The 27,329-nt window shown below is 41.3% G+C and overlaps 2 protein-coding genes across 3 annotated transcripts; one reads left to right on the top strand and one right to left on the bottom strand.

Moving 5' to 3' along the window:
* Positions 1-8,603: 8,603 nt before the first annotated feature.
* Positions 8,604-11,853, top strand: LOC309713210 (carbonic anhydrase 4-like). Its single transcript, XM_082544616.1, has 9 exons — positions 8,604-8,632; positions 8,954-9,029; positions 9,145-9,171; positions 9,260-9,430; positions 9,716-9,864; positions 9,984-10,079; positions 10,232-10,310; positions 10,406-10,569; positions 10,673-11,853. The coding sequence occupies exons 2-9, from the start codon at positions 8,954-8,956 to the stop codon at positions 10,856-10,858; spliced, it is 948 nt and encodes a 315-aa protein (XP_082400742.1). The 5' UTR covers positions 8,604-8,632; the 3' UTR covers positions 10,859-11,853.
* A 598-nt stretch (positions 11,854-12,451) lies between these two features.
* Positions 12,452-25,325, bottom strand: mmp25b (matrix metallopeptidase 25b). Of its 2 annotated transcripts, XM_082545302.1 has the most exons (11): positions 25,256-25,325; positions 25,034-25,125; positions 23,794-23,926; positions 19,910-20,054; positions 17,937-18,241; positions 17,626-17,805; positions 16,244-16,328; positions 15,623-15,705; positions 15,341-15,493; positions 14,285-14,578; positions 12,452-13,430 (listed from the first exon to the last, which is right to left on the bottom strand). In XM_082545302.1, exons 2-11 carry the CDS (start codon positions 25,115-25,117, stop codon positions 13,165-13,167), a joined length of 1,728 nt encoding a protein of 575 aa, XP_082401428.1. In that variant the 5' UTR covers positions 25,118-25,125; positions 25,256-25,325; the 3' UTR covers positions 12,452-13,164. The 2 variants fall into 2 exon arrangements, with proteins under 2 accessions (XP_082401428.1, XP_082401429.1); XM_082545303.1 differs by lacking the exons at positions 23,794-23,926; positions 25,034-25,125; positions 25,256-25,325 and adding an exon at positions 23,094-23,488.
* Between the last annotated feature and the right edge of the window lie 2,004 nt (positions 25,326-27,329).

Here is a 27,329-nt window from a genome sequence, read left to right as displayed (position 1 = left end):
TATTGTCTGAATGTTGGTAGTGTATTGTCCAGTGATACATGGTTGAAGTCACCCGAGATTACAATAAAGGCACTCGGGTGCTGAGTCTGTAACCAGGCTATGGCAGAGTGGATAGTGTCACATGCAGCTGTGGGGTTAGCAGAGGGAGGAACATAAACAGCCACCAAGATGACGTGAGAGAATGTCCTTATAATCTTTTAATACAGAATATACTCAACAGTACAAGGAAGGAATGTTCTGACTGTATCTCTTTTGCATTGTTTCTTTATTTGGGGGATTAATAACGATAGTCTTTTTTAATTCTTTTTTTTTAAAAAGCCCATTTGTTTTGTTTTGTTTTTTGTTGTTGTTTTTTAAACACAGGACTTCCTTTATGGTAAATCTCAGGATCAAATTATAGCAGTATTGAATTTTCATAAGATTTTTGTATCTCATCAAAATGTAAACCTGATCATCTTAGTATTGCAACTTTTACTTGCAAACTTTCTTTCACCAAAGAGTCTAAATTTCTAGCATTCCCCTGTTGCTTGCTTCCTCCTAATTTCTTGTTAGGAAACTAAATGGAAAAGGTTTACCACTTAAAGACACATCAACATCCTGTGGATTTTTTTAGTCCAACAGATCAAAAACAAATCTGAATGGCATATGTACACCACAACACTTCCATATATGAGTGATATACACACAAAAAACACACGGGAAGTGACTGAGGTAGCTGAGTGTTGCAGCTTTAAAAGGATGCATTCAAACATTCACTAGTAAGCAACACACATTTAATCTCAAAACTCTCTGGAAACAAAATACGGAAGTTTACATCAGATATTTTGATGTATCAAAACTACAAACTTACATTGTTTCCTTCAATGAATTGTCACGGTTCTGGGTCACCGACTGTGGTGAGTGAAATGGACACTCTTTCTGTTCCTTCTGACTCAGGTGCTAGGTTTATTTTTTCAGGAGCTATTTTTTGTGTCTCCTCGGAAAATAACAAGGATTTCTCTGTCTCACCCATGGTCATTGCTCCTAAGACTGCCTTTGTTGAGCCAACGTGTCGTGTTAATGACTGTGATCACGCTGTTGTTTCCATGCCCGGAGTAGCTGAGCCTTGCACTATGAACATAGGGAATTTAAGTGTTAGGGAAGCTTTTTTGTCTCCGTCAGCTCCTTCAGGGAAAGCAATAAACCTTTCTGAAACAGGGTTTTCTGACCATATTGTCCCATCCTCACTTTCACCCCAGTCAAACATCAAGTCTGTAAAGTTGCCCGCAGTTCAGTCAGCCACTCCACCACCTATCACGCCTCCACTACAACAGTCTCCGCTGCCTATAGCTCAGCTGCCCCGAGCTCAGCAGCCTACCCACTCATTCATTCAGTCACCATCATAATTACAAGCAGGGGACACACTTCATCATTACATCTGCTGGTTCATTTAAGCTGGCCATCTCAGAGACAGTTGCTTCCTCTAGGGCCTCCCCAGAGGCTGGGTGTCAGTCACCAGCCAACTCTGGACCTCTAGAGGTCAAGACACCAACACAAGCAGCTTCACTGGGGAACTTTACTGAGCAGTCTCAGCTGTCATCCCCTGCTGAGAGCTCCAGTGAGTTCGCCCTTCTGCCTCCGTCCTCTGCTGGAAGGTCAGAAGGACCCGTTCAGCCGTCTATATCTCAGCTGGAGGGCCGGAGGAGCCCGTCCAGCCTCAAGCCACGTCAGCTGGGGGTTTGGGAGAACCCAGCCAGCCTCAAGTTTTGTCAGCTGGAGGGCCCAAGCCACCCGTCCAGCCTCAGGCCAAGTTAGCTGGAGGGCCCGAGGAGCCCGTCCAGCCTCAAGCCACGTCAGCTGGGGGTTTGGGAGAACCCAGCCAGCCCCTGGTCTCGTCAGCTGGGGGTTCAGGTGAACCCAGCCAGCATCATGCCTTGTCTGCTGGAGGGCCCGAGTCGCTCATCCAGCTTCAAGCCAAGTTAGCTGGTGGGTCCGAGGAGCCCACCCAGCACCACGCCTCGTCTTGTGGGGGTCCTGGACGACCCAGCCAGCACATCCTCATGTCAGCTGATGGTCCGGGGAAGTCTGTTCAGCCGTCACCTGCTGAACCATCCCCTGCGACTTCTACACCGTCACCTGCAGCATTCACATCACTGCCTGCAGCCTCACCGCCTGCTGCATCCACATCACCGCCTGCTGCATCCACATCACCGCCTGCTGCATCCACATCACCGCCTGCTGCATCCACATCACCGCCTGCTGCATCATCGCCTGCAGCATCATCGCCTGCAGCATCATCGCCTGCAGCATCGCCACTGTCAGGTTCCGCAGCCGCCACCCTGCCGTCAGGTTCCACAGTGTCTTCATCCACGCCTGCAGTGTCAGCCTCATCCATGCCTGCAGCGTCAGCCTCATCCACGCCTGCAGTGTCAGCCTCATCCACGCCTGCAGTGTCAGCCTCATCCACGCCTGGTCCTGCCTCTGTGTCTTCATCCAAGGCTGGTCCAGCCTCCGTGTCTTCATCCACGCCTGGTCCAGCCTCCATGTCTTCATCCACACCTGATCCAGTCTCCGTGTCTTCATCCACGTCTGGTCCAGCCTCCGTGACTTCATCTTCGCCTGGTCCAGCTTCAGCCTCGCCTTTGCCTGGCCCAGCTTCAGCCTCGCCTTTGCCTGGTCCAGCTTCAGCGTCTGCTTCAGCCTCGTCTGGTCCTGCCTCGTCTGGTCCTGCCTCGTCTGCTTTTGCCTTGTCTGCTTCAGCCTCATCTGCTCCAGCCTCGTCTGCTCCAGCCTCGTCTGGTTCAAGGTTCAAGGTTCTTTATTTGTCACATGCATAGTTGTACAAGTATAACACACAGTGAAATGTAGCCTGACACGCTCCTCGACATGTGCAAAAAAATTGGGGGGGGGGGGGGGGGGGTGTAGAGGAAGAACATTATATATATATATATATATATATATATATATATATATATATATATATATATATGTAGTATATACATTGGGTGAATGTGCAGTAGTAGCAGCAAGCAGGTGAATTCTGTACATTAATATGAATAGACATCTGACTATTTTGCAGGATAGACAATATAAACATATTTAAAATTAAAGGAATTGAAATGTACATTGTGCCTTGGTTTAGTGTCTGGAAGAGTCCTGTCTCAGTCAATTATAGATGATGTGAGCGGGTGTGTGTGTGTGTTTAGGGCACGGATGGCTTGGGGATAGAAGCTCCTCTTGAGTCTCTCTGTCCTTGCCCGGAAGATGCGGAACCTTCTACCAGATTGCAGAAGTTGGAACAGTTTGTTGCCAGGATGGGACGGGTCCTTCAGTATCTGCGCTGCTCTAGTCCGGCATCTCCTGGTGTAGGTGTCCTGAAGCGGGGGGAGAGCAATCCTGCAGCAGCGTTCTGCTGTGCGGATCACTCTCTGGAGAGCTTTTTGGTCCTTCACACAGCTGTTCCCAAACCACGATGTCATGTTCTGTGTGAGGATGCTCTCCACAGCGCCTGTATAAAAAATCCTGAGGATCTTTGGAGAGACCCTGAACTTCCTCAGTTGTCGTAGGTGATACAGGCGCTGCCTAGCCTTTTTGGTCTGGACCTGAATGTGGGCAGCCCATGTCAGGTCTGAGGAGATGTGGACACCAAGATACTTGAAGGACTGCACCCTCTCCACTGGAGCTCCATTGATGATAATGGGCTTGTAGTCCCTGTGCTGACTCCTTCTGAAGTCCACCACCAGCTCCTTGGTCTTGCTGACGTTCAGCTGGAGGTGGTTGTCCTGGCACCACGATGCCAGATTCTTCACTTCATCCATGTAGGCCGCCTCATCGTTGTTGGAGATGGCACCCAACACCACTGTGTCGTCAGCAAACTTCACAATGGTGTTGGAGCCATGGGTGGCCACACAGTCTGAAGTGTAGAGGGAGTAGAGCAGTGGCGAGAGGACACATCCCTGAGGTGCTCCTGTGCTGATGGTGATGCTGTTGGAGAAGCACCTGCCCACCCTCACCACCTGAGTTCTGCCAGTGAGGAAGTCCAACACCCATGCACACAGACGGCTGTTAAGTCCCAGATCCCTCAGCTTTGTGAACAGTCTGCAGGGCACTATTGTGTTAAACGCTGAACTGTAATCAACAAACAGCATTCGCACATAGTTACCCTGTTTCTTGTCCACATGGCTGAGAGTGGTGTGTAGGACGTGGGCGATGGCATCCTCTGTGGATCTGTTGGATCTGTAGGCGAACTGCAGCGGATCTGTGGTGTCTGGGATGGAGGAGGAGATGATGTTCTTCAGCAGCCTCTCAAACACCTTCATTACTACCGAGGTCAGTGCAACTGGCCGGTAATCGTTCAGGGATGAGGGTTTGCTGTTCTTGGGCACAGGGATGATGGTGGATCTTTTGAAGCATGTGGGGACCACAGACTTCGCCAGGGACTCGTTGAAGATGTAAGTGAACACACCTGGTCCCGCCTCGTCTGGTCCCGCGGTTGCCACACCGTCATTGGACCCGGCTCGTCCTGTTCCAGGCCTCTAGTTGGGCGTTATGGCCATCAAGGCCGGCCTCCGGAGAGAGTTTGTCGCCACCACTGGCTTCGCGGCCGGCCTCCGGACCTGCTCAGTGGCCGCCACTGCCTTCCAAGTGGCCGGCCTCCTGATTGGTTTTGTCTGCACCGCCGCCGTTGCCTTGTGCACGGTTGGCCCACAGAACTGTTTGCCCGTCGTCACAGTTGCTGTCCGCACGGCCGGTATCCAGAACTGTCTTGGTCCTTGTGTTGTCGACCCCCGGGTCGACCCCCTGAACTTTTCACGGACTTTTGTTGATCTCTGGTTTGGTTTTTGGTTTTGATTCTGTTTTCCTGTGTTCTTGGACTCATGAATGGTCTTGTTTTGTGTTGGACTGTTTTCTTACGTTTTTGGACTGATTTGGACTCTTGTGCTCCTTGTTTTTTGTCTCGCTGTGTTTCTCTGTGTGCATTTAAGTCGTGTCTTCTGTCATTGTAGTTGCTGGTCCACCTGTGTATCCACCATGTCTCACCCGTGTGTTCTCCCTGCTGTCCATCATCATTCTCCTCTGCTCGTTCTCATTCTTGTTCAGGTTTGTGTTCTGTATTTAGTTTGTTCCCAGTATAGTTTAGTCCTTCCTCCGTTTGCAATTTGTCCATTTTTAGTTTTGTGCTTAATAAACCACCTTCTCACCCTTACATGTGCCTGCAATTGGATCCTCCTTTATTTTACCACACGGCTCATCTCACTCGCTGTGACATGAATAGAACAAACCAGAATTTCCAGCACAGGTTGAAGCATGTTTAGTCCAACAAAAGCTAAAAGAAGCCACATCATCATACTGTATGTCATTAAAATGGGCAGTGAGCATTCAAAATGTCATAATCTCACAACTCGCCCAGAAACTGGATACACCCCCACCACCTGAAAAAAAACCCAATAAGCTTCAGGATTTATTAGAATACCTATCATAGTTGATATCAGAGTTGCTAACCCATTTACATTACTTGATTTGTGCAGTAACAATTTGGACTCAATATATGCTGACTTCATACCATCATGAAAAGCTGGTTGGATACACAAAAATATGTAAGACCACCAAAAGAACCTACATTGCTGATGGGAGTGTCTGCACTGGAGAACTGAACAATGGAAGAAGGTGGCTTGATCTGATGAATCAGGTTTTCCTTTGTATCATGACTAAGGTCGGGTGGGTCAATACACTCCTAGGAACATATGTCAGCAAGATGCACAAGAGGAAGAAGACAAACTGCTGAAGGCAATGTGATGTTTTGTTTGATGCTTTGACATCCCTGGCCCACTCGAGGTCAGGGATGAGTTCCTGCCCCAAGTGGAGGGGTTTAAGTATCTCGGGGTCTTGTTCATGAGTGACGGGAGAAGGGAGCGGGAGATTGATAGACGGATTGGTGTGGCAGCCGCAGTGATGCGGACTTTGTACCGGTCTGTTGTGGTGAAGAGAGAGCTGAGTGTAAAAGCGAAGCTCTCAAATTACCGGTCGATCTACGTCCCTACCCTCCCCTATGATCAAAAGATGTGGGTAGTGCCTGAAAGAACGAGATCGCGGACACAAGCGGCGGAAATGGGCTTCCTCCGAAGGGTGGCTGGCCTTTCCCTTAGAGATAGGGTGAGAAGTTCGGCCATTCGGGAGGGGCTCAGAGTAGAGCCGCTGCTCCTCCACGTCGAAAGGAGCCAGTTGAGGCGGCATCTGACAAGGATGCCTCCTGGGCAGTAGCGGTTTTTGATACGGGAGACACGGGCGGTTGCCCGGGGTGGCATCGTGGTGGGGGGTGGCATCACGGGCATCAGCAAAACAAAAAAAAAATAAAAATTGCTCGTACTCATGCTGCCCCGACATCAACCAGCGCATATTGGGAATGGTACAGGCACCGATCAGTTTTCTATCATACGTTTGCTGGGGCGCCCTCCGTTTGCGAGCTGCACCTGCTGCTTGCGGCACAGGGAGGAGAGGGCGGGGCGGCGGGGGATTCTCTGGCTGGCTGGAGCAGCATCTAATAACCAACTCGCAAAATAAAACAAAATAAAAACAAAACAACAAACACGAAAACACCAGACATTATGATACAGACTTATAATTTGCACCGATGTTTTTTTGAAATTATTATACGCGAAAGTGTGCGCGAGAGCCCTCGGTGCGCCTGCTTGCTGCTGAAGTCAAAGTAAACTTTATTGTCATCTCCGCTATATACAGTCCAGTATATAGAGAGACGAGACGACGAGGCTCCAGTTACAGCAGTGCAAGTAAACAAACAATAAATATAAGAACAGTAAGAAAATAAATATACGCTTTAGGACTCGGGGTAAAGGGATCAATAACAATTTAAAATTTATAATTTACAGTTTGATGATTTAAAGTCTCATACACAACCCGTCGAAAGGGGAGGGGGGCTGCTGCTTCCAAATAGAGCACATTTCATTCATAATGTTGTAAATTATGTATTCATGATTTGAATCCTGGGTTGTGTGAAATCCTAGAAATAAACCCTAGACAAAGTGAATATGTGAACTAAGGTGTAGGTCTATTAGGTTATGTTGTGGTGATCCTCGGGTTGGGGAATGGGTGTTCATAATGGAGTTCAAAATTAAAACCAATGGAAGATGGACAAGAAAAGTTCAAAGCCATCAGGTGCTCAGTTTAGAAAAAAGAGAAAAGAAGAGGAGAAACGAGCAAAAGATAGAGGTAAGCAAATATGTCATTGGATAATGGCAGGTCATGTATCCTGAAACAATCAGAATCAGAATACTTTATTAATCCCTAAGGAAATTATGTGGGTTACAGTTGCTCCAAAAAGAAATGGTAAAAATAGTAACAGTAACAGACTAAACTCCAAACAATATATTATGTTACAGATTTTAATATTAATTAGTCATTGTCAATTGTTGATTTGTCCTGTTCTCATTGTATGACGAATTATGATGGCTGTTTGGTAGCTGTTTGCATACGGTGCATACTCTCTCTCTCTCTTCATGTGTGTGTGTGTGTGTGTGTTTCTCTGGTGAATTTCGACAGCAGTTTTATGTTAATGTACAATCGTTAATATGTTTTATGTGTGTGTGTGGGGGTGGGGTGGGGGCGCGCCAGAGGGAGTGTTAGCCCGAGGTGCCAAACAGGCTAGGACCGCCACTGCTCCTGGGTGAGGTGTTCAGGGCATGTCCCACCGTTAAATATACTACGTCAGATGCTTCATAGACCTTTCATTTTTAATTTCACCTAAATTAACAGAGGAGATCCTGTTCTCTTCAGCATCATTAGCTGTGTCCAAATAAAACACAAAAAACCTCTTAAACTCATCCAGTTTAAGAAGAAGAGTATTTTTTACGGAGAAGTTCTGAGCAATTATGAAATTATGAACGTATGAACTGAATGGCTTTAATAATTAGGCTTGACAGAAGAATGAAGCTATTACCTGCAGGCTACTGTGTCCAGTATGTCTATAACAATCAAAGCTTTGATTGTTCAACCAGCCTCGCAGGATCATTCAAGAAGATGAAACTGTAGAACACGCATCTCAGATTACTGGTTAGTGTAATTACCCGCATAGCATTCTTGTTAGTTGCAATGTATGTCATTTAATTAAAATTAAAATACGGCCATCGAAAACGAACTACACTATTGATAGATCGAGTTCCAAAATTCAAAGCTGCATTCACACCTTTCAACAAAAAAACACAAGAAAAAAATAATAATTTCTTGCAGACCAAAATAGGCAAGCGTAAATACTCATGAATGTTAAAATGCATACTGTCGGGAATTGGCTACTGGGTTTCCAGGGAAACACTGATAAGTTGTGTTAGCAATCAGTCTCTTTACGTCCTCTTATTAATCATGAATTTGAATGAATTTTTCGACATTTTTTTCTGCAAAATTGAATTATTAATCTCGAAATATCGACTTTATTCTCAAAATGATCGACACTATATTTTTTTTCTTAATGTGGCCCTAATACTCCATCGTACTTCCGGAAATTTTTGGATAACGACCAACTCACATGTCACATGGAGGCGGTGTCCGGCCAGCTGCAGGATGCACTGAGGGAATAAAAAGAGGGAGGCTGAGGCTAGCTGCATCTGACAACAGGCTGAAAGGACGCACAGGTGCATCAAAGGTAAGACACTGCAGCTTAGGTGAGCTGGACAGAAGGAAGAATTAGGCTACAGTCTGAAAAATGCATGTATTGCATTCTTTTCTCTACTAACATCAGACTGTAGCATTTTAAATTTTAGCAATTTAACTTTCAAAGTTTATATATAGGTAAATTTGTCATTCCATATAGTAGCCTGTGATTGATTGATTCATGTTTGTGTTGCAAGAGCTACATTTTCGTTTTGATGATTTTAATATATATATATATATATATATATATATATATATATATATATATATATATATATATATATAAACAATGTGGCTTTTATGCTCGTTTCAGATGAAGTTGTTTGTAGTCGCTGCGCTTGCTGTGTGCGTCCTCGTACCCGCCGCTCACTGCGCATCCGGATCGATAGGTGTGTATTAGCTAAAGGCCTTTTTTTTCATGAAATATTTTGAATTCACTGTTACACTGAATTTGTACTTATGGGAATCTGAATGTCCTGTTTTTTCACCCCTTTTTTCATCCAGCCTGGTGTTATCACCTCCCATCCTGCAGTGAGTACCCAATATCTCCATTATCTATTATATGTTGCCCACTGAGTGACCCCTCCTCGGTGACGTTACGTGTTCTTTCTGCTCATAGATGACACAACCTGGTCAACAATTTCCCCGGAATATTGCAACGGCACCCGACAGTCACCCATTAACATCGTCTCAGCATCTGCCACACAAAACGCCAATCTGACTGAATTCACTTTTGTAAAGTATGACGACACCTCCGCAATGACGTCAATGACAAATACTGGCGACACAAGTGAGCCCGAGTTTATGGCTTAGTGCTTACAAAAGTTTGTTGTTGTGGGTTGGTGTTTTTTTTTATTTTTTATCTTTGTGTTTCAAAACATATATTTCGACCTAGTTTAACAAAAATAATAATCATCATCATCATCATCATAAAGATAACTTGTCTTACTGGAATTTTTAGCGCCCTTCTCTTTTCTACAACTAAACGCACCCCCTTTGCACCTCAACATTCCCTCTTACTCCTCACCGGTTAGATGTAACCTTATTCTGTTTTTGTTTTTCCACCTTCTTCCAGTCAAAGTGACCCTTAAGAGCGGAGTTAAGATTTCAGGAGGGGACCTGTCCGAGCAATACGACAGCCTACAGTTCCACTTGCACTGGGGCAACGGCTCCTCTGTGCCCGGCTCCGAGCACACAGTGGATGGAAAGCGCTATCCTATGGAGGTACAGATTTATTTTGATGCTGCTGTGTTTCTTCGATAAATTCATATTAAAATTGTAAATAAAATAAAATAAGCAAGCAAACATCTGTATGATCTTTATGAATTTATGTATTTTCCCAGCTGCATATTGTGAACAGCAAGTCATCCTACAATGGGAATACAAGTCTAGCCGTCAAAGACTCCACCGGACTCGCAGCTCTTGGTTTCTTCATCGAGGTAAGAGAAGCAGCGCACGAGATGATGTAATGCCTGTTGTGTTATTCAGTATTCCAACCTCACTGCATTTTGGTGAGGTGTTGTCCCTTGTTGGTCATTTCCTCTTCTGAGCTGTGGAAAACAATAAAATATATATATACTTTTTTTTCCAGGTAATGTCAGGCAATTCAACTGGCCAGCCAGAAAGCTGGCGCAATTTGACCTCTTACTTGGCCAACATCACACAAAAAGGTGATATTTTTTTTGTGGAAAACCTCCTCTCCTCTTTCTGACTCTAAATTGTGTCACCCATAGTTCCTTCATATAGGTCTTGTTTCTGTCTTCAGGCCAGAAAGTTTCAATTGCAGCTGGGTTTTCCCTGGACGACCTGCTCGTTGGTGTGAATCGCACTAAGTATTACCGCTACCTTGGATCTTTGACGACCCCCACTTGTAATGAGGCGGTGGTCTGGACCGTTTTTAAGGAACCAATTAAAGTCAGCAAAGATCTGGTAGGTGTTATTTCATTTCTTTCTTCTGTCTCTTAATTGTCATTGCTGCGAGCACAGATGGTCTATAAGTGGTTCATGAAGCTAATTGGAATATCATCACCAGATTGACCTCTTCAGCACCACAGTGCGTGTCGAAAACAGCACGTCACAACTCATGACAAATGTCTACAGAAGCCTGCAGCCTGCACAGCCAGTGTCAACTCAGAGCGTCAGGGCCTCTGCCTCCTCAACCTGCTTCTCCCTTGGCCTGCTACTTCTCAGTCTTGCACTGGGCTGGATTTGGAGCTAAAATAGAAAGAGAACGTCATCGTCAACCCGTTGCCTCACTTCAGAACATTCGCTCTTTCCCCCATTTAACTAAAACTGACCTTTGCTGATTTTTAGTGTAGCTCTCTGTGTTTGACATAATCACGAAAAGTGTGAAGAACAATTTTTAAAGGTGAAGGCTACCTCTGCACCAATGTTATCTCTCAACAATATCTCTTGATTATGGCTACCTGTGACAAAGCACTTACCTGTTATCAGATTTGAGTCTGAATGCATGCACGCACCTCATGCATGCAAAGTTTACTTTATGCAATGACATGCACAAGTTTTCATTTTGCGAGGCCAACATGGTGTGAACAATTAAGGCATGTTCCACATCTCTGTTGAGCTGCCAGAGCTAGGCGTGGGTGAGAAAGGGATGCACCTGCACTATCTACAGTGTAGTTCTGGTGGTTATGAAATACAGCATTATAAGAATGTGTTGCTATCTGGTGACACGTTATGATATACCTTGATGTTGGCACATGCAACTAGTTTAGTTTACCAGCTGATGATTGAAGGATATGGTGATTTTATTTCTTTGTTATTTGTATTTATTTTAAACTATTGTAACCTTTCTTGCCTCCATTAGTGCAGCTACTGCTGCATTTGAGGTGCACTGTGCTAAAACCACAAAATGAAAAAAGAAAACATGCCGATTCCTTTATGAAGTTCGTGTTTTGAAGGTTTTGTGTGTTACTTTCTCAGATGAAAAAAATTGTTTATCAGTGATGCACATTGCTTATGTCCTTAACACTGTACTGTATTGCTTCAACATGAAGAAAACTGACTTTCCTGATCTTCTTAAATGGCATTTAAAAAATTTTTGTGAATGTTTGTGCCGCTTTACTCTCTTTTTATAAATTCTTGGAAGTTTCTGGAAATTTTGAAATGATACATAGCTGGCTGGAGTGCTTCATAGGTGCATTTGTTACACCTAACTAGGCCAAGCTTTCTGAGCTTTTGAGAGGTGTCTATTCTAGTTTACAAAATGTGCTTCAACAATGTATTTTAGAACAAAGATCCCTAGTTTTATTCCCAACCTGTGAAGCTGCCAATTATTTGTCCACACTGGTTTTAACCTTGCATGACCCATGCCATTTACTAACAAAGCAGGGCAAACAGACCTGTTTAAACTCAAACCGCTTTGAAGGATTTGGCTGTGTGTGTGTAATGGTTAACTAGCCGTATTATCAATGAAAGGTTGGGGTTGCAGTTAATTTGATTTTAACTAAGTGAAACATATTTTTATAACATATTTTTCAGGCCACAAGACGAGCATTCTTATCACATTGCTCTTCTTTTTGTAATGGCGGTATTTGATGTCCTTGAGATAAATAGGTCCCTGCAAACAGGGAGAGGTGTTCCTAATAATGCTATCATCAATCTGTAACTGAACACACAAACAGAACTGTCACTGGAGAATGACAAGTATTTAATCATTGAAAATGAAACATCTTGAATCTGAACCAGATGACATGAGGTAACATGCCTTCACACTTGTGGCAAGGGCAGTGACGCCAAAGAAATATGTGTTAAAAGCAAAAGACAAAGCTACAAACCAAAACCAAAAGTATAAAATTCAACATTAGGACATTTTAATAGTTTCTGATAACTTATAAATGGTTTTGTTTAAGATTTCTTTCACAGAGATTTTACAAAATGTATATTGTCACTTTACAGTAAGTCTATCTGACTCGAGCTGTGAAAACCACTGAAGGATTTGGTATGTTTCATCTGCAAAGTTAAGCATCTCAGCTTAACACAGCCCAGCCTTAAGAATATTCTACAATGACAGCTATTAATGTCAATGTAAAACAACCAAAACATTGTACATTTGTAAAAACTACACAAATATAAAAAAACAAAATCTTCAATTTACCATAATCCAGATCTGCTTGTGCACTATATATTTTGATATTTTAGCAAAAGCACCAAAATCTAATTATAAATAGATATATTTAAAGATGAAAATGACTTTTGCTGTTAAGTATGTTTGATTTACCTTTTTATCACCCCAAGCACAAGGCGGTGTGCTTGCGTGTGGTGTTAAATGACGTTTCTTTCTTCTGTAAAGCTCATTGTAATTCAATACAAAAATGTCGCAATATGTTTCAGATGAGAAACTGTATTTATAAAAACCCAGGGGGTTTAAGAGAGGCTTTTTTTTGCCACTGGGACTCAATTTGAAACTATTGTGTAACTTTATGCAAGTAAGATGACATAAAGTCATTCTATTAATAACCCGCCAGTGGAAAAAAGGGAGAAGTAAACACTGACTCAAGAAAATTACAAACTCATGTTTCTTATAATCTCATTGGTTAGCAGCAAAATAAAAATCAAGAGGAGAGAGCTGCTTCTCAGCGATGAATGCGATCCCAAGAAGATGCAGGTGCATTTTTTTGGGAATCGAGGATTTGTTGGAGTGGAAGTTGAAGGAGGAGCTGGACATCTAAGCCAGTCTACAGCGATGGATTTTGGTGTGACATCATCTTGGTTCAGGTCTCCATTTGTGAGCATCCAGTAGGAATTATCCTTGAAGAAATAGGTATTTCCTTAACAACAAAAAGAAAAAAAGAACACGAAAAGCAATGCAGCTGTTATTTTGTTTCATCAAATTATGAATAAACCAACCCACACAAACTGGATGCTGATTAAAAGGAGTGGAAGACAGCAGCACATTGTAGTTTTTGTAACTACAAAGTAGTTATGTGGTTAGCTCCTGCACTTATGAGGGCTCAGAAAGTGTACTTCTAAATCCTGTCATTTCAAAAGCTCTCTTACCCTGAAGCCAAAGTTTTCAACAGCTTTATTAAAAATACTAAAATTATTGTACTAAATAAATACAAAAATTAAAAATTAGCCCTTTCTGGGTCAGCTGGGAGGCATCCACTGATTTTCAACAAATCACCCACCTGTTAAATTAGTCATATTTGGATTGTCATTCTAATATAAAGTATGCTTTGATGTGATACTACTACTTTTCATACTACATGAAGTAATGAAATAGGCTATGACATGGCATTTTTTTGTGCAGGAATCTTTCCTTTATTCATTTATCTACTTGAATCATGTTGCAACTCAGTGTAAGATGTTATTTAGAACTTCTTATCTTAATCAGCGCTCTTCCACTCCTTTCTGTGCGTCATTCCCTTGAGCGTCTTGGGTGTGACAGCTGACAAAAGCTATCTCCCAAAATAACTTCTCTATCATTGTTGTGTATTTATCTAGAGCAAAGGTGGACAATTCATTTTCCCAAAGGGCCAAGTGAGAAACTGTACCAATAAGCTTAATCCTTATTGGTGCCCAGTTTCTCATGTGGCCCCTTGGGGAAATGAATTGCTCAACTCTGATCTCAAGTTTGTAATAGAAGATCATCACATATGTCTCCATTTTAACACAATGTTACCTTCTCGCCAGCTAATGATGCCATCGATATGGGCAGGCATTCCTTCCCATAGGGTGTTTTCCCGTGGATATCCTTGCTCTGGTTGGATGGTCCTCTGTCCATTCTCAATGTTTTCGTTAAACCTCCAAAACTCCCCTCCGCTGAACAGGTATGTTTTGCCATTATGAGCCCAGTTGAAAGCAGCGTCCACCCTGTTCACTGTCTCACCCGACTTCTTCTTCATGCCCCAGTCAGAGAGAGGCCGAGGGTAACCGGCCATAGCCACTGTGTCCTTGAAGACCCAGTACTGAGCTCCTGGACATGGCGAAAGCAAAACAGAATATTTCAACAGAAAATCACTTAATGTGAGTCGGAACCATATCCTGGTGAATTCTTCGGTTTATCAGCAGAAAACCAAACTGGAAAGTACCGATAATACAGACCCAGTGATACAGGCAATGACCCAAAAGATACAGCAGAAGGTTTGAATGTAAAGAAGTGAAAATATTTGTCTGGGGCAGATCTGTTCAGGACATTGTCTTCAGCTGCATTTCACTTAGCGAGGACAAAACTGAAGGCAGGAAAGACCAAATACAAAAACAGCAGAAAACAGCAGCATTAAAAGCCTGGAACAGAAAGAAAACACCAGGACAAACTGGACCATATTGGCTGACTTTAAAAGTTTAAAAATAAGTATTTTATTTATTATTATTATTATATTAATTTGTACATATTAAAAATAAATCCTCATTGTTTTAACACCCTTTTTTGTTCTGCCTCTTAATTAAAAACTTACAATCTGCACTCCAGTTGCATCTCAATTGTTTCGTCTTCACATCTATTGTGGCAGCGTGTTGAGCCAAAATAATAAAAAAATGCATCACTGTCTAAACACTTCTTGACCTAAATGACGTATGTGAAAATATTTATATACGATTTAACATTTCACCCCCCACTCAAAAAAACCACCATGTTTAAAATATAACAGACGTGAGAAGTCACCCACTTCTCATGTCTCTGAACGGCCAAAATTAGATCACCTGAGGCCATACATAACCACAAGATTTAGCTTCTCACCGATGAAGAAGATGATGCGGCTGTCACTCTTCCTCTCATACACAGCATCGATCTTGTTTATTCCTTCTGGAAGGCCCATCCAGAAGTTTTTGATCTGAGCCGGATTTAAGGACACCAAAGATCCATCTTGCTGGGTTCTCCAGAACTGTGCACCTTTTTGAAGAGAAGACACAAAAGAAACAACACGGATAAATAAAATAAAAATACATTTTTTTGACGAATGTGGAAAATTAATTGAGATGTATTTTTTATTCTGTTCAGCACAGATCCACTTTTTCATACCTTTAAAGAAGAAGACCTCTCCCCTAATGTTTCCTATAGCATCAAAGCCTCCCTGACACCGCTCTTGGAATGATGGATCAGAACTAGGAGAGAAAATTGAATCAAAATCAAGTTAAACTCTGCTTTTACTGCATTTGTTTGATAAATACACTAGAGGGTGCTGTGGGGCCAAGAATGCCACAGTGAGAGTCTTTAAGCTACCACTTAAATTAAATAGACTACTACCTTACGATTATATTCACAGAGATTTTTACCCCAAGCTTCATTCATCCAGGAACACACACATTCATACAAGTACGTTTTTTCTATACTTAAGTACAATGTCTAACATTTGTTAACACACGCTCAGACACCAATGGAGCCGTGAGGTTTTAGTATCTTTCCCTTTACGTTGACATGCAAACTGCAGCAGCAGGGTATCAAACTATCAGCCTTTTGACTGATAGGGGCCACAGCCTTCCCTAATTAGTCATTCTTCTTTTTTTTTTTATGTGACTCTGTCTGAATGCATTAATAGTATATTCATAGCTTGTAAAGTCAAATATTATGTGATGATTATCTGGATTAAAGTGCAATCCAGATAATCCCCCCACCCCCAATCCCTCCCATGGTTCAGCTCACTGCTGTGTTGGCCTCGGTGGAGGTGGACTGGGCAGGCGTGGGAAGTGGGGATCATCACCACCTGGTCGGTCAGCATCTTTCACACCTGCAACAGAAGAGTGACAGAAGACACTGTGGAAGAGGAAACGAAAGCTGACGACAGTATAAGAAAAACTCAGCAGGCAACCCACATTCTTCTCAGTGTGCAGAGGTGTTTGTCACACAGGATGCAAGGCTTTTTCTTTTTTAAGACATGAAGAAGATATTCAGTTACATCACTGCATGAATGCAGTATTGCACACAAAACCAGATTAAAACAGTGTTATTGCATTACTGTATTATTTTTATCTTTTGTAGACGTTTTACGTTTTATAGCGTATTAAGCTATAACAGAAATATATCAGTAATGAATATCTGAGAACAACTGTGTAAGAGTTTTATAAAACCTAAGTGTAAAGTGCAATTTTATAAACTAGAAACAAATAGCAGAGACAGCTTATATTTGCAGGACCACATGTCCTCCATGTACATTTGCCCAAATCAAGAGTGGTCATTAGGACTGTGCCATATATCATCTGTGATAAGCCCAGTATCATTTTTTATGTGATATAAAAATATCATATTTAGTTCATTTCAGTTTTATTTATTTAGCACCAAACCATAAAGCACTCATCTCAAGGTGCTTTACTGTAAGGCAAGAAGGCTATAACAATAGAGAGAAAACCCCAACAATCAGATGACCGCTGATGAGAAAGCACTTGGCAGCAGTAGGAAGGGAAAACTCTTTTTTAACAGGAACAAGGCTCAGTGAGGGACAGCCATCAGCCATGACCGATATTGATATGCCATGCCTTTAAGGGAGCGCGAGAACCCTGCAAAATATGCAAGAAAACTGTTTCCGCTGAAAGTGGAAACAATGACCTTAAATGTCTACATGGTGTGCTGCTCAGAGCACTGGCTAGCTGCGCTTGCTAGTAGGTAATCAGTGACTGTTGCTCATTAAAAAAGAGGGATTGAAGACGATGTTCATTAACCTACATAATGTAGGTTGCTAAATGTAAGCATCAATATAAAAATATTTATTATTTTTTTCAATATCATCATTAATATTCTTATCAAAAACTATGTTGAAATATCATGGAATATGTGATACATTTTTGAGGCTATATTGCTGAACTCTTGTGGTCATGTTAAATGGATGGTTGATATAACTTACATAAAAAAAATCAAGTAATATAATTCACAAATTCACAATCAGTTTGAAAGGGCAAATGGATATGAAGAAAGATTTATTGCTACAATAGTGGTATGATATGGCAATATGAGTGTAATACTCCACCACTATTTTTACATCATCAAGTGCCAGATACTGATTTGACGAGTGTACGACTAGTCAGACTGACCGTAAAGCTGCTGGATGGCGAGCCTGTCATCCATGGCCAGTTTAAAGTGGGCAATGTCTTCCACGGGACCCTGATAGTACGGCCTCATGATGGATGGATCAGAGGAGGAATGAGAAAGGCCCAGTGCATGGCCAAACTCATGCACTGCAACTGTGAACAAGTCAGTACCTCTGCTATCACCTGTGGAAGTGTGAAGGAAAAGTGTTACCGTTTCACAAGAAAGCAAAGAAAACCCACTTAAAATTAGATAGTGGACATTCTGGGTAAGTGAATGATGAGGTTTTTTGTATTCTTCATATCCTTTTATATACCTGCGGAGCTCCAGATCTCATCGTCATCAAAGTGTGTATCACCAGATATGTCAAGTGTTCCTGGGAAAAAGGCATGGGCCAGAGTGCCACCTTGCCCATCAAAAGGGTACCCATCGTCGTGAAACATGTGGTCAAAAGACACTCTGATGTCCCCGTTAGCTGTGGCCCCATTGTTGTCTCTCCTCAGCTGACGGAAATTCAAAGGGGCCACGTCACTCCAGGCTTTGAAGGCATGAGTCAGGAGGCTTTCCACGTCATTGTTAGCCAAGCCGGGGGAGGTGGAGGGATTTGGGTAGCTGTGGATACTGGAGACAGAAAACTTAAATGCTGTGACTTGTGTATTTTTCACATTCCTCTTTTTTTTAATCACACATGATGTTTTAATACTGTCCCGAATTCTTTTGATTGAGGTGTGAGACAAACAACCACTGGTCCAGATGTGTCAAAACAATGATTTTATTAAACACACGCGTGGAAAGAAATACACCATCACAATTCTCAGCATAAATCTCCGCTAGAAAGCACACTTCAAATGGTTTTTATATATCAGGGTTCACGCCTCCTCTTGTGTCAGGCAGATACATGTCATGCATAAATTACAGTTAATGAAAGTCACCTTTAACACACCTAAAGAGACATTTTCACCGTCTCCGAGCCAGATGTTTCCTGTGGATGTTCTCCTTCTCGCTTATCTCTGGAACATCACACATTCTGCAAAATCTGTTGCTTATGCAGGTACAAATTGCAGTTACAAGCAAGTCTCACCTCTACCCTAAAAAATAAATCTACGTAATGTCTGTGTCTGTAAGCGTGCTTGCTTTGACCTTTCTGCACTGTGTCACCTTTCACAATATGTCATCTAGACAGTCAGATGAAGCTTGTAACCCTCAAAAACAGAATGCCAACTCTTTTATGCGCACATTTGCAGTATGTGTAATAATATAATTAAAACTACATGTTTAATAAATGTTTTCAAAAAATGCCACTACTCAAAGATCTCGTTGTCTCACTCCTCGGTCCATTCAGCCACCTCCACCAACGGCATTATGGACCCTGGACCGATTGGCCCCGAATCCACAGCCCTATACATACACAGCTGTATACATACAGCATATTAAAATGTCATTAAAATTCAGCCTTGCAGAAGGCTTATGTTATCTAAAAGTGGAGCCTTCCCTTTTTCTCAATTTTTTTCTCCTTCATTACAAGTTACAGGTCAAATTTAACAAAACAAAAAACAATTTAAACATCAAATTCCAAGGTGTCACTTTGATGCCACATGCTGGTTTGCAAAGTCCTCAAATTTGGCTGAGGTAGACTTATTAAGATACGACATTTCAAGTCATAGGTGGATCTGATTGTACAGAAGAGGATTATGGCCACTCTTTTCTCAGAATTCTGGAAAAGAAGAAAAAAAGATGTGCTCTCTTTTTTTCTGGTGGCCCTAATCTTCTATTTTCTTCTGTATAATTGAGAAACCAAGCAACACTGCATTTATAGGCTGTAATATAGGCTTGTTGTTCTCATATTTGTGCAACAACACAAGAACACAAGTTATCATAGTGGAAAGCTTTAGAATTTTTAAATCCTGCATGCTAGCACTTACTTCAACCTTTAACCTTCAAATGGTAACAGGTTCTCCTCTTTTTCAGCATGTGGGTAAATTTTCTATAATAGAAAGGTGCTATATAGTTGTGCTTATATTCAAACTGAGCACTGGTGGAAGACTTGCTCTACCACTTGAGCCACATCCACTCACACATCATTCTGTTAGCACCACACACTATCAGATAGCTTCCTCAATAAAATGCCTCTTTAATCCTGACTTAGTTCCTATATTTGATGTAACATGACTAGCTTGTTGGCCATGACAACTTATGGGGTAAAAAACATGTCAAGTGTTCCTGGGATATTCCCATGATTCATACACATATGATAAAACCACAATGTCACAATCATCACACGAAACCAACCTCCATGTGAGATCTGTCTTATCCCACTTTAGGCCTGATAGTGCATATCTTTTCCTCCTCCTTCGCCTCCTCAGTATGTCGTCTCTTCCGACAATATCAGGAAGAGAGCATCGTGGTTTAGACATTAGTTTGAGCGTTTCCGGGTCTGGAAGAGAAGATGATTAAATATCATGTGTTGAAATGAAAGAAGGTGTTGCAAGAACTGCAAGGCCTCATGTGACCCCTGTCTAGAAAAAAAATGTACAGTGTTGTGCAAAAGTCTTGAGCCATCACTAATTATATTGCATTTTTCCTGTGAAAATGGGAAGAAGGAAATTGCTGAAATGTGCAAATATACACTACCAGTAAAATGTTTTGGAAACATTTTCTCGTTTAATGTTTTTTCTTTATATTGATGACTATTTACATTGTATATTCTCACTGAAGGCATCAAAACTATGAATGAACACATTTGGAATTATGTAGTAAACCAAAAAATGTGAAATAATTAAAAACATGCTTTATAGTTTACATTCTTCAAAATAGCCACCCTTTGATTTAATTACTGCTTTGCACACTCTTGCTATTCTCTTGATGAGCTTCATGAGGTTGTCAGCTGAAATGGATTTCTCTTTACTTAGCTGATTGGTTCTTGCCAGAATATGAATTAACAGTTGTAAAAATAGGGCTGTTAGCTGTGTACCAACCTGACTTCTGCACAACACCACTGATGGCCCCAACCCCATTAAGAAGGCAAGAATTTCCACAAATGACAAGTCACACCTGTGAAGTGAAAACCATTTCAGGTGACTACATCATGAAGCTCACTGAGGGAAGGCCAAGGGTTTGCAGCGCTGTTAACAAAGCAAAGTGTGGCTACTTTCTGGAATCTAAAACATGAGACATACTTTATCAATTTTTTCCTTGCTACATAGTTCCACATATCTTGCTTTGTATATTTGATGTCTTCAGTATGTATCTACGATGTAGAAAGTAGTAAAAATAAAGAAAAGCCATTAAATGAGAAGGCATGTCCAAAGTTTTGACTGGTAGTGTATATGGAAATACAATGTCATCAACATAGCCCGAACTCTTTTTTTAGGGACGTTTTCTTGTCATTTGCAGTTGTTATTTCTTGATATGTCAAGCTTTCAGCTAATACCTTTTTGGGAATAACCTTGGTGCAAAAAACTACCTAATGCCTGTGAATGTCAATGACAATGTGTTTTTGCAATGACCTGCAGGTAATAAAGTGTATAAAAAGGGTTCAAACTGATTCATTTGTTGGATTTGGTGCCTTTTTTTCTGCTTGATGGATGGGAGCAGCTACAATGTTTGCTTTCCTTAACATTTATGAACAGCTTTATTTATTTATTTAGTTATTTTATTATTTATATTTTTTTTATTAGTTTTTCTGTTTTCACAAATAGTACATAATTACATAACATAATTAAGTGTACAATTCAGAACCAAAAATAAATAAATAAATAAATAAATAAACAAAAACAAATAGACTGATAACTAAGCACAGAACACCAGCTCAGTTCCATCTAAAAAATAAATAAATAAATAAAGAGAAAATACAATACAATACAATACCTGTGGTCCCAGTAGTACTTTGCAGTTTGAACACTCAAGAGAATCCTTGTAACATAATATTAGAAACATCAGGTTCCACATAATTCAAGTATGGTTCCCACACCTTAAAGAATTGATCTGTTTTTGAGTGCAGTATACATGTAAGATATTCCAATGGCACTAGATCCAACACTACTCTTTGCCAACCTTTAATAGTTGGTGCTTTTTCATAAATCCATTGGAGTAGTATATTCTTCCTTGCCGCATAGGTGAGAACACAGTACAATCTCCTATTATTCTTGGATATTAATCGCCGGCTGGGGAGGCCCAGTATGAGAGACAGAGGGTCCAATTCACAACCGAAAATCGTCTCCATTTCAGATAACACATTACACCAATATTCTTGCAATTTCAAACATGACCAGAAGCTGTGAGTTAGGGTACCAATTTCTGTCTTACATTTGAGGCACATGGGTGAAAGGGTAGGATTATATTGATGATGTCTGCGAGATATGGATATATGCATTCTGTGTATGATTTTTAACTGTATTGCTTTGGTACGATTACAAACTGAGATTGATTTGGCATAACTCCAGACATCTTTATATTCTTCATCATCAATTGCTATACCTAACTCCTTTTCCCATGTGCCTTTAAGCCTCTGTGACATCACTGAAAGTACAGAATATAAAGCATTGTAAAATATATTCACAGGTACCTCTTTGTCTGTTAAAAATAATAATTTTTCAACAGGGGAGACTTCATGACTCTCACTAAAGTTAGTACTTTGTAAAATATAATGCCTTATCTGTAAGTAACGGAAAAAGTCATGTTTGGGGAGAGAATATTTCTCAACCATTTGGTCAAATGGCATAACTACATTGTCGGAGAATAAGTCCCTCAGTCTCTGAATGAACCGCTTTATGAACAGGTGGTTGGATGAAGGACTCCTGGCAGCTTTTTCCCAGTAAAAGTTTTTAATGTCAGTTAAAAATTGACATGGTAAATTCAGGTATTTTGCAATCCACATGAATTCTCCATCTATCTCATCTACACCTGGACCTCTATGTCTTATATGGCAACAACTGAGCATGAATTAAAAAAAGTATCGAAGCAAAAAAATTTGCATTTATGATATTTTATAATCAAGTTATTCGAGATTAGGGATGGGTATCGTTTAGGTTTTATCCGATACCGGTGCCAAATCGGTACTTTTGAAACGGTGCCGGTGCTCAAACGGTGCTCAAACCGGTGCTTAAAGAATGGAGAACACAAAATTGGTCCAAAAACCTCTCATGGTCAGCTGGTTTTTTGTAAAAAGATAACAATGTTAGCCTTTTCTGCAGCTATGGGGCATATATGGTATCACTCTTAGCTGGAAGCAGTGCTTAAACAATGGAAAAAATACAAACTTTGTCCAAAAACCTCTCATGTTTAGCTGTTTCCCTCTTTTTCTTTGGTCATTTTAGCCTTTTTGGCCAGGGTGAAGGGAGTATCTGCCATCAAACAAGAAGACAGCCGCATGTAGCTATGATGATGTTTGCTAGTTCACCTTACATGCATTAATGTAATAACGTGGTTAGCCTACTCAACGTAAATTACACACGAACAACATTAAGCTACTCACGCAGAGAAGAACGGCTGCTGCTGCCATCAAATACGGCGCATTTCTCGGCTTTTAAAAAAAAACGCTATGCCTCACCAGGTGTTTCATCGGATTCGAGGTGTTACCTCCTTTGACAGTATCACAGTATCAGCTTAAAGCACTTGTTGCAGGCTGCTGAGTTTGCATATTTTGCTGTGAAGTACAGCCAGACTTTTGACCGCTTAGCCTTGGGCATTTTTAATCTGTAGCTCTGCATAAAAGAACGTACGTACCTGGGCCCGCCTACTATCCTCGGAAACGTAAAATGATTGGCTAGAAGTGTGTCACAGCTCAGGGAAAAAAAGCACCGAAATAAAGCACCGAAATGTGCGCTGCTTTTCGGTCTGGTTACTACCGTTTATGTCAGAACCATCATGGCACCGGACACCGGTACCCATCCCTATTCGAGATACTCAATGAATCATTGCAGATGTAGATAAGTGGCTTAACAAACATGAGTGAAAAGCCAAGAAAAACACTGAACTATCCCTAGAAAGTTTGGAGAACTATTGCTCAAGACCACTTAAAAAATTATTGATTGATTAAAAAAGTTATAAAACACTCTGGCTCCTTAGAAGCAAATTGCAAAGAAATGAGGGGTAACTCGAGAGGTTTGCACAAAGAATTGTGTATAAATACAGTAATACATTCTCCTAACAGATGTGAGTTAAGAATAACTTACCAAGCTTCCCAGTTTCCCGGAGCCCTCCGAATCTCTGCATGGTACGAACAGCTTCTTCAATCCCTTCTTTCGTCAGCAGCTGACTTGTATGTGGGTCAGGACGAGGAAGGTACCCATACCTACCGAGCCAGTCCTGGACACAAAACAAGAAGAAATTGGTTGATTTCCCAAACTTGATTACTAATGAGGCTAGAAAATGTAAATGCATCCTCACCACAGTGAGTCAGTCATATCTAGCAAGGGTCTACTTTGATGTCATAGGAGTATTTGATACGCACTGTATCCTGCTCCACTTATGACAACGGATCAATCTGAACAAGCGCAGCCCTTTTTTTTCATTAACATTGCATGATCCTCTCTATGTTAAGCAAGTTGATTGATAGCATAAATGCTGTAGAGCAGTGTGTACCACAAAACACACAAGCACACAAAATACACATTTTACACACATACACTGAAACAATGAAATCTCTTTCTTGAACGTGATTTTGAAACCTGCGGTACTCTTACATGTCCTCCACCCTGCAAGCTGCACTTTGACAGGAAAAAGGTGGTGGCTTATTCCATCAACCGTCCTCTTTGATCTCTGCCTTCAAACTCCCTTACTCCCTTACACACACACACACACACACACACACACACATGCACACATATACACACATATATCTATATCTATCTATCTATACATATATACATATATATAAAATAATTTACCCCCAGTGAGATTTGCAGCAGTGTCATCCGGGATTTATGCTCTTTTTTCAATCAAAGAAGTAAAACATTTTTCTTTCTCATAACCAAGCCACACATGATATACACATACCACGAAATATAGCGATATTAATTCATATTTGAGGAACTGGAAGTGGGAAGCTTATCGTGCTTGCACGTCACATTTCATGTGAAGTGTGTAACGTAATGTCTATTCTAGTCTATTCCCCCCCCCCCCCCCCAAACACACACACACACCCCTTGCCGTGGGTAGTTAATTTTACCATCTGAAATGAAAAACACGTGGAAATACAATTTCCGATAAAGTACACATTAAATGTCAGATTAAAATTATATGTATATGATATATAGGATTCGAAAGGATACAAAAACAAACTGATGCAAAAGTAACACATACCCTACACTTTCCTCCCCACTTTCAGATACATCAAAGGAATCCACACAGCTGCCGATAAACGTTTACAACTCATAGAGGAATTTTTGTGTGTCGTGAATATTTTGTACTCACCACGGCTCTGCTGTATTGGTCAGGCTCTGCTAATGTGCTTCCCGTAAAGGTCCATATCATTAACAGCAGAAGGCAAAACTCCATCCCAGTCACTGCAAGAAAAGAGGAGGAAAAGTGCTCCACATCATTAACAGGATGTTTAATATTTGGAGGATTCTTGTTTATAATTCCGCAGCTTTCTCTAAATCAGCACATATTCAGGGGAACAGAGACGATGCTCACCGCTTGTTCTTCTTCAGCTGCTTCAGTCTCTCTTGGGACTAGGCTTGGTGGATCGATCGGGGAACTGTTGAGGCGTTCCAGTTACCTCGGAAATGAGAGTTGAGGGCTTTCAATAGTGAAGTCGCATTAGCAAGAAAAAACAGGATTTGATTTTCTCTGGCAAGGTAGAGAGATTCATGCAATACTACAAATACGTGTTTTTGGATCACTGGAAATATTTCTTGTTTTTTGTTGCTTTGTTTTTTACATCACTACCAATAGTTCTTTTTTAAACTAAAAACCAGCTGCAGTATATCCAGGAATAGAGCCTGGACAATGATCTGCTTATGGCTATTTAACGAGTCATAAGTATAAATCAGTCGCAGTACACATTACACGTTTAATTTGACGTGTTCAATTTGAAGTTAGAAGTTTCAGAGTTCCAGTTGGAACCTCAAACGCCTCATGAAGCTGCCTCACAGTCGAAGATGGCTAAGTGTTCAAAACAGTGGTAAAACTTAAGCACTCTGGAGCTGTGTGGGGATGATGGACCCCACATGGGCCCCTGTTAGGTGTGCCCAATCAGGCCCAACAGTAGTTTTAGGGTCCCTAAATGGGTTTTCTATTACCCACAGAGAACCACATGGTAACCCCCAAGTCGGGGGGGGGGGGTTAATGGTTTTCAGTTGAAAAGCCTATTTTGGATTGCTACACAATTACATGGTATGAATTCAAGGTCCAAAGGGACAAATCTGCTATGGGCCCTGGATGGGTCAGCTTACATGAACACCAGGAATACCCACAATTGGCCTGCCCACAAAAAACACATATAGGGGCTTACGGTTTTACTTATATTTACATATACTGCTGACATTTTGGATTGTGAAGTTGGGGTTGGTGGAGCTGGTCAGATTTTCCAAGTTGGAAATCTGAGTTTCCAGTTAGAAATTCTGACTTGAACTGGAACACACTATAAGACATTGCCCCACCCCACCACCACATGAGCTGTTAAGGCGTGAGTAGGGGTTGAAATCTCTTGGAAGGACTCTCAAGCCTGCATTGCATGTGGCTGGTACCTGGTGTTGTTAGCCACCACATCTGTTCAGCAATGGCGGAGTAGAGGTGCATGGCCTCCTTTACTTATCTCTGTCTTCCATCATTTTGGTCCACAATGTGACCACTGGCATTTCTGAAAGAGTACAAACGCACAGCTGAGTCTTGTCCTGTTGCCGTGGCTCTCCTATGCTTTGCCATGTGTTTTGCAATGGTTTTCTGTTTTTTCCTACGTAAAAGTCAGAGGACTATTCACTGTACACTAGTCTATGCACTCTGTGGCTTATGTGAAGCCTCACATGATTAGTGGGTCAAAACATCTTCACATACCTAAACAAGTCCAGTTGCCTTCTTATCACGCATTCAAGCCAAGCAGCACAGGCTGTTTACATTTAGGTTCACAAACCTGTTTATTTACTTATTCATTTGTTTATTAATTTAAACATTTTCAAACCTGAAAATACAGACCAAATGAGACAGAGGACTCATGTACAATTCAGTAGAAATAGAAAGAACCTGTGGCTTTGTGGGCTCTCACACTAGACAAGATTTTTCAGGTCCGAGTCAGTATCACCATTTTTTACCTGATGCTTTGACCTGTCTTTGTTCTGGTACAGGTAATAAAATAGAAGAGACTTAGGGAGTCATTTCTTTAATTTTTCTTTAATTATTATCTGGGTCACATCAAATTATTGGGTTAGAGCAACCACAAACATCATCCTAATGTGTAGTAAACATACTTTGTGTGATTGTATATCCTTCTAAGATCCAGGAATTCATTCTTGTTCTCTGTGTAGGATATGAGTCTGAGACCTCAAGCATAGTTTATGCAATATATATGAGTCCTAATGTCCTATCAAGAGACATGTTGTGCTTTTGCAGTGATGCCACATTTGTAGGGTTTGATTTACAGACAACATGTAAATTCTTTTCAAAAATGAGAGGCACTGCAGCTTCCATGTTCCATAGCAACAATGGTTCATCTGTATTGATTGTATCTATTTTGAAAAATCCAATTGTTTCTTCAATTTAGTAGAATGTC

This window comes from Aulonocara stuartgranti, assembly GCF_965226115.1.
Source record: "Aulonocara stuartgranti genome assembly, chromosome: 8".
NCBI lineage: Eukaryota > Metazoa > Chordata > Actinopteri > Cichliformes > Cichlidae > Aulonocara > Aulonocara stuartgranti.
Note: the sequence above shows the minus strand (reverse complement) of the source record. Positions and strands in the feature narration are given on the sequence as shown.